Below are 6,000 nucleotides of genomic sequence, written 5' to 3' on the forward strand. Positions count from 1 at the left end.
CCCTTCAAAAGGCGTAGATTAGAAAGCTAGCCATACATAGATTCTTCTTCACAAGAAGCAGCCTTAAGGGTTTTCAACGCAAAGCCCGTTTCCCAACTCCTGTATGCAGCAAATGTCTGGCATTATGGGGACCTGCCAAAGCTAGATGGCTTTCAGGCAAAATTTATACGATCTCTGCTGCAGGTACCTAACTGCGTCCCCAACTCCGTACTTCTGTTGGAAGCTGGTGAATGCCCAATTTCAGCTACAGCGTGGTGGGCTGCCCTAAAACATTGGCTCAGGATTTCAGTGTTTAATCTAGGGAAGGGTCTGTACCAACATTTGACCAATGAGGAATTTGTCAGCAAATGGCAGAAAACCATGGCTAAAAAAGCCACCTCTATTGGTCTGTCTCCCCAACTGTATTACCTGGGTTATGAAGGTGCCCGAAAGGTTTTAAAGCAAAGATTATGGGACAATGCACACAGTGACTTGCGATCTCGATCACACGCAGTCTGTAGTCCGCTGGCAGCAGGAGTTCAATATGGGTATGTCTTTGAGTTAACATCTTACATAAAAAACCTGACAGTACCTAACTATCGAAGGCTTTTCAACCAAAGCCAGACTAAATGTCTTCCCCTCTGCAGTGCTGGATGGTAGGTTGAGAGGAGTTCCCTACCAGAACAGACTTTGCTCGTGTGCTCAAGACATTGATTCCATAAATCATATTTTGTTGCATTGTGCGAAGTATGAGCAGGCCAGGGCTGAACTGATACTACCCTTGCTGGTGCCTTTCCCGGGAAAATCAGAGGCTCACTATGTCAGGTTCCTACTGGAAGACCGGACAAAAGCTAGAACGTTGGCAGTGGCAAAGTTTTTATCGGTGGTTGCAAGAACAAATGAGCCCTATATTCTAAACAAAATGCTTGATTAACCTGGAGGTAGGCTGTATGAACTGTGTATTGATTTGTAATGTTTTGTTGGGTCTCTGGGCCGTAATAAAGATTGTTGTTGTTGAAATAAATTTCTGAATTAAGGAGGAAGCAGTCTTGAAATGGTCAGTCCCTGAGAGGATCTTAAGCAATCTGGAAATAATCATCCCGCTCCCAATCCATGCTTTTCAAAGGAAAACTATGTCCCAACTGTGTTGAGAGTTTTTACCTTCAGGTTCATTGACATTTGTTTGGGACCCAGGTAGAGATGCTTGACAGACGAACTTCAGCTGAAATTCATCTGCGAAAGTTATTGTGTTCACCTGCGAAACAGGTAGTACTTCAGCGCTGAAGTATGCTGTGCTACCAATGCGTGCACTTATGATGCCGGAGGTGTTACCTGATTGGCCACCTGCCTGCCACATAATCATCATGCCTTCGGGGACAAAGCCAGAGATAGTGCACACCAATATTTCACCTAAGGGAACAGAATAGACAGACAGACAGACAGACAGATGAAATTCCTGGTTTTTTAATGACTTTATATTACCGTTTTTCTGGTTTTTCTGGTACTGTATTGCTTTACAGTTTTTATGTTGCTTAGTGCACTGTTTAAGATTTAAGCAGCTTAGAAATGATTTAAAAATCAGCAAATGAATAAATGCCATAGGTTAAAACCTCTACTTTTCACCTCAGTCCTTCCAGTCTTGCTTTTGTCCGCCATTTGTTCTTCTCTACACCCCTGTGATTTTTCTTTTCTCTGACCCCCTTTCCCATGCATATTCTCTTTCGTGGAATCATAGAATTCCAGAATTGGAAGGGACCCCAGTGCTCATCTAGTCCAGCCCCCTGTAATGCTTACTTACTTCTTCATCCAAACCTTTCTAGGCATTACAAATATAGGGCATCCTAAAACATTTAAAATATATACAAATAAACAGCCATGTAAAATATATAATGATGAGGAATTTCATTGGGATTTCTTCCCGCTAAATAGTGCCAAGAGATACTATTAACAAAACCTCAGCCTCCCTTGCAGTTAATTCCGGGTTAATGTCAGACAGATAGAATCTGATATTTTCATTGTGCCGTGATGTTAGACTACCCAATTAAAGGGGTGGTGGTGGTAGCATGCGTTTGCATAGCAGGTTGTAAAATGGACAGTAGAAAAGGATATGTTCTACAGTGTCTGGCACCTTCAAAGAACATCCACAATGTCTATCATATCTGGAGATGTTTAAAAATCTGCCCTTGACAAAAGCTGAAGGAAAAACATTCCGTCGGGCTAAGATAAAGGTCCTGCTTTGGACAGAAATTATTAATTTTGAGATATGTGACCCTGTTATCTTGGGGGAGGAAATTTTATTTACACCTGACTTGATGTTGTCCCCCCCCCATTGTACCTTAATCTGTTTTGACTATTGCAATAAATATATTTCTCACTCGAATTATACAAGGGTTTCAAGATCTGATTTGAATACCAATAGATCTGATTTTCCTATTCAAGAGTTGGAACTTCTGGATTTATCAGAGTCCGTAAGTAGGTCAGAGAGTAGACTCAAAGGTTGGCAACAAAATGGAAATGCAACCCGTATTTTATAGTGCTAGCCCACACGCAATATTCCATCCTGTGTATTCCTAGTTCTGCACACATTGTCTCATACATGATTGAACTTGGGAACCCCAGGAGACGTCTCAAGATGGATGTGAGGGTGATCCGACTGAGACATCTGTCACCCCATTGATTGCCAGGGCTGATCTGACTGACCTGGCTGGCTAGGCAGGTGTCCCCCTGTTTCATGTGCGTCCCTTCCTAAGCTTCACGCTTGGTGGAAGAGGAAGACCATCCCAGATAGGAGTGTACCGTTCTTCGGTCAAGGCTTGATGATAGCTGCGCTCCCTGTATAGATAGAACCTCCCTGATAGAACCTCCCCCTGAAATGCACGAATCTCAGCTAAATAATTTCAGCTACATAGTTTCTGAGAGCCCTGCCTTCTTTGCCCCTATCAGAAGAATTTCTCTTCTGTCCCCTAAACCTACAAAGACCTCAGCAAACAGAAACAGGCACGTTTGTTGTTTAGTCGTTTGGTCGTGTCCGACTCTTCGTGACCCCATGGACCAGAGCACACCAGGCACTCCTATCTTCCACTGCCTACCACAGTTTGGTCAAACTCATGTTTGTGGCTTCGAGAACACTGTCCAACCATCTCGTCTTCTGTCGTCCCCTTTTCCTTGTGCCCTCCATCTTTCCCAACATCAGGGTCTTTTCCAGGGAGTCTTCTTTTCTCATGAGGTGCCCAAAGTATTGGAGCCTCAGCTTGACAATCTGTCCTTCCAGTGAGCACTCAGGGCTGATTTCCTTAAGAATGGAGAGGTTTGATCTGCTTGCAGTCCATGGGACTCTCAAGAGTCTCCTCTAACAGGTACTTACAAATCTTAATAAAAGGGTATTTGTTTTGGAACCATGGGATCTGTCCCTTTGGAATGACTATCCCGTTTACTGCTGGCAAATAAGCAGAAAAGTTGGAGGAAGAGAATCCAAGGGTTGTTATTGCTCTTTTTCTAAGGGTGGTTCCAGATGCTCAGATTTCAGGTAGATGCATGAGAAGGCTGCATAGAGGATGGCAAGAGAAGCAAACTCACCTGTATCAGCCTGGGAAGAAGTCAGTGGCAGGCTGGCCCCGCAAAGGAGTCCCACAAATGGTAAGAAGATCTTGGCCCACATTTTAGGATTCAGAGTGAATGACATGTGGGCCACCAGGCCTGCTTATATAGCATCCTGGGAGACTTTGTTTCCCATCAGTAGCTCCACCCAGACAATCCAAGAAGAGGCTATTCTGTGAGGTTCCCAGAAAGTCCTTCCAGAAACTTGAGTGTAATTGGGATTTGTGGGAAATCCTAATAGCTATGGGGAAGTTCTCCTTTTGTTATTATTTGTTAATTGTTATTGTTATTATTATTTGTATACCACCCTTCATCAGCAGATCACAGGCAGTTCAGAACATAAAAGTACAGCATGAGAACACAATATATATAATCATCTTCCTTTAACTTATTTAGAGGACAAGATGCAGAATTAGCAAAATGGTGAAGGAACATTGTGATCTTAATTCTCTGCTGCCTTGTGACTATTCTTATTAGTGAGAGGGGTTTTCACGGTAAACCTCAAGGAGTAACATACACCTCAACTGCCTTTAATATTCTGGGACTGCCAGGGAAGCAATTAACCCACCATAGATTCTTCATTTGTCTGGAAATTTCCAGATTTAAGCTGCTGTTAAAGGGTCAATTGGCTTACAGCTACCTTTCACTTTTAGCATAGCAACAATTTTGCCCATGTCACTTGGCTCCCCATCTTCCATATGCACCAACCAGTCATTGAGATGGGGGGGGGAGGGGGTCCGGCTTGCATCACGAGTCAATTGTGGTCACCCCTTGGTACCCTCAACGGGGAGCGAGGAGGTTCGGGCAGGGGAAAACCAGGATTTATGAGGCAAAGATTCTGGCAATGTTCCCCATTAGGGTCTGTGGAGTTCACTGCATAGAATCATAGAATTATAGAATCATAGAGTTGGAAGAGACCACAAGGGCCATCGAGTCCAACCCCCTGCCAAGCAGGAAACACCATCAGAGCACTCCTGACATATGGTTGTCAAGCCTCTGCTTAAAGACCTCCAAAGTAGGAGACTCCACCACACTCCTTGGCAGCAAATTCCACTGTCAAACAGCTCTTACTGTCAGGAAGTTCTTCCTAATGTTTAGGTGGAATCTTCTTTCTTGTAGTTTGGATCCATTGCTCCGTGTCCGCTTCTCTGGAGCAGCAGAAAACAACCTTTCTCCCTCCTCTATGTGACATCCTTTTATATATTTGAACATGGCTATCATATCACCCCTTAACCTCCTCTTCTCCAGGCTAAACATGCCCAGCTCCCTTAGCTGTTCCTTATAAGGCATCGTTTCCAGGCCTTTGACCATTTTGGTTGCCCTCCTCTGGACACGTTCTAGTTTGTCAGTGTCCTTCTTGAATTGTGGTGCCCAGAACTGGACACAGTACTCCAGGTGAGGTCTGACCAGAGCAGAATACAGTGGCACTATTACTTCCCTTGATCTAGATGCTATACTCCTATTGATGCAGCCCAGAAATGCATTGGCTTTTTTAGCTGCCGCGTCACACTGTTGGCTCATGTCAAGTGTGTGGTCAACCAAGACTCCTAGATCTTTTTCACATGTACTGCTCTCTTTTTTTTTATTATTTTTTTTAATTAAATTTTTAATGAAGTTTTAACAAGTCACCACAATACAATAACAACAACAGTAACAATACCATAACAATAACATACTAACAAATACACACATATATAAACAAAAAGAAAAACAAACATGTATAACTCCAGAGTTTACTTTCTTTTAACTTACTTTCACGACTTCCTCGTACCTTCCCTTTCTGTATTCCAATTTCAAATTCAATTGTCAGCAAATCCTTGCCCTAGTTTTAACTTAATTTTTTTTCTTTTTTTAAAAAAAGAAAATTGTTTTCTTCTGATTATCCCTTGCCGCTTTTAACCCCTTAATAACCAATCCAGCATTTTCCTAACCTTCATTAATTTTACAATATTTCTTTAAATACTCTTTAAATTTCTTCCAGTCTTCCTGTGCTGTATCTCTTCCCTGGTCACGGATTCTGCTCGTCATTTCCGCCAGTCCCATATAGTCTATCACCTTCAGTTGCCATTCTTCCACGGTGGGTAATTCTTGCGTCTTCCAGTACTTTGCGATGAGTATTCTTGCTGCTGTTGTAGCATACATGAAAAAAGTTCTGTCCTTCTTTAACACCAATTGGCCGACAATGCCCAGGAGGAAGGCCTCTGGCTTTTTAAGGAAAGTGTACCTAAGTACCTTTTTCAATTCATTATAGATCATTTCCCAGAAAGCCTTAATCTTTGGGCACGTCCACCAAAGGTGAAAGAATGTTCCTTCAATTTCCTTACATTTCCAACATTTATTGTCAGGCAAGTGATAAATTTTTGCAAGCTTGACTGGGGTCATGTACCACCTGTATATCATTTTCATAATGTTCTCTCTTAAGGC

At 42.6% G+C, this 6,000-nt stretch overlaps 1 protein-coding gene across 2 annotated transcripts in view; it reads right to left on the reverse strand.

Moving 5' to 3' along the window:
• Positions 1-4,236, reverse strand: part of LOC310691326 (uncharacterized protein) — a 68,470-nt gene extending 64,234 nt beyond the window's left edge. The window contains exons 1-2 of one of the 2 annotated variants that reach the window (XM_083471064.1): positions 3,556-4,236; positions 1,312-1,389 (exon numbers count right to left, since the gene is read on the reverse strand). In XM_083471064.1, the coding sequence (XP_083327190.1) occupies positions 1,312-1,389; positions 3,556-3,661 (184 nt within the window). In that variant the 5' untranslated portion in view covers positions 3,662-4,236. Of the gene's footprint in view, positions 1-1,140; positions 1,390-3,555 lie in introns of both variants that reach the window. The other variant, XM_083471063.1, reaches the window with a different exon arrangement.
• Positions 4,237-6,000: the final 1,764 nt, after the last annotated feature.

The sequence above is a fragment of the Podarcis liolepis genome (genome assembly GCF_965112155.1).
Source record: "Podarcis liolepis genome assembly, chromosome: 13".
NCBI classification, from domain to species: domain Eukaryota; kingdom Metazoa; phylum Chordata; class Lepidosauria; order Squamata; family Lacertidae; genus Podarcis; species Podarcis liolepis.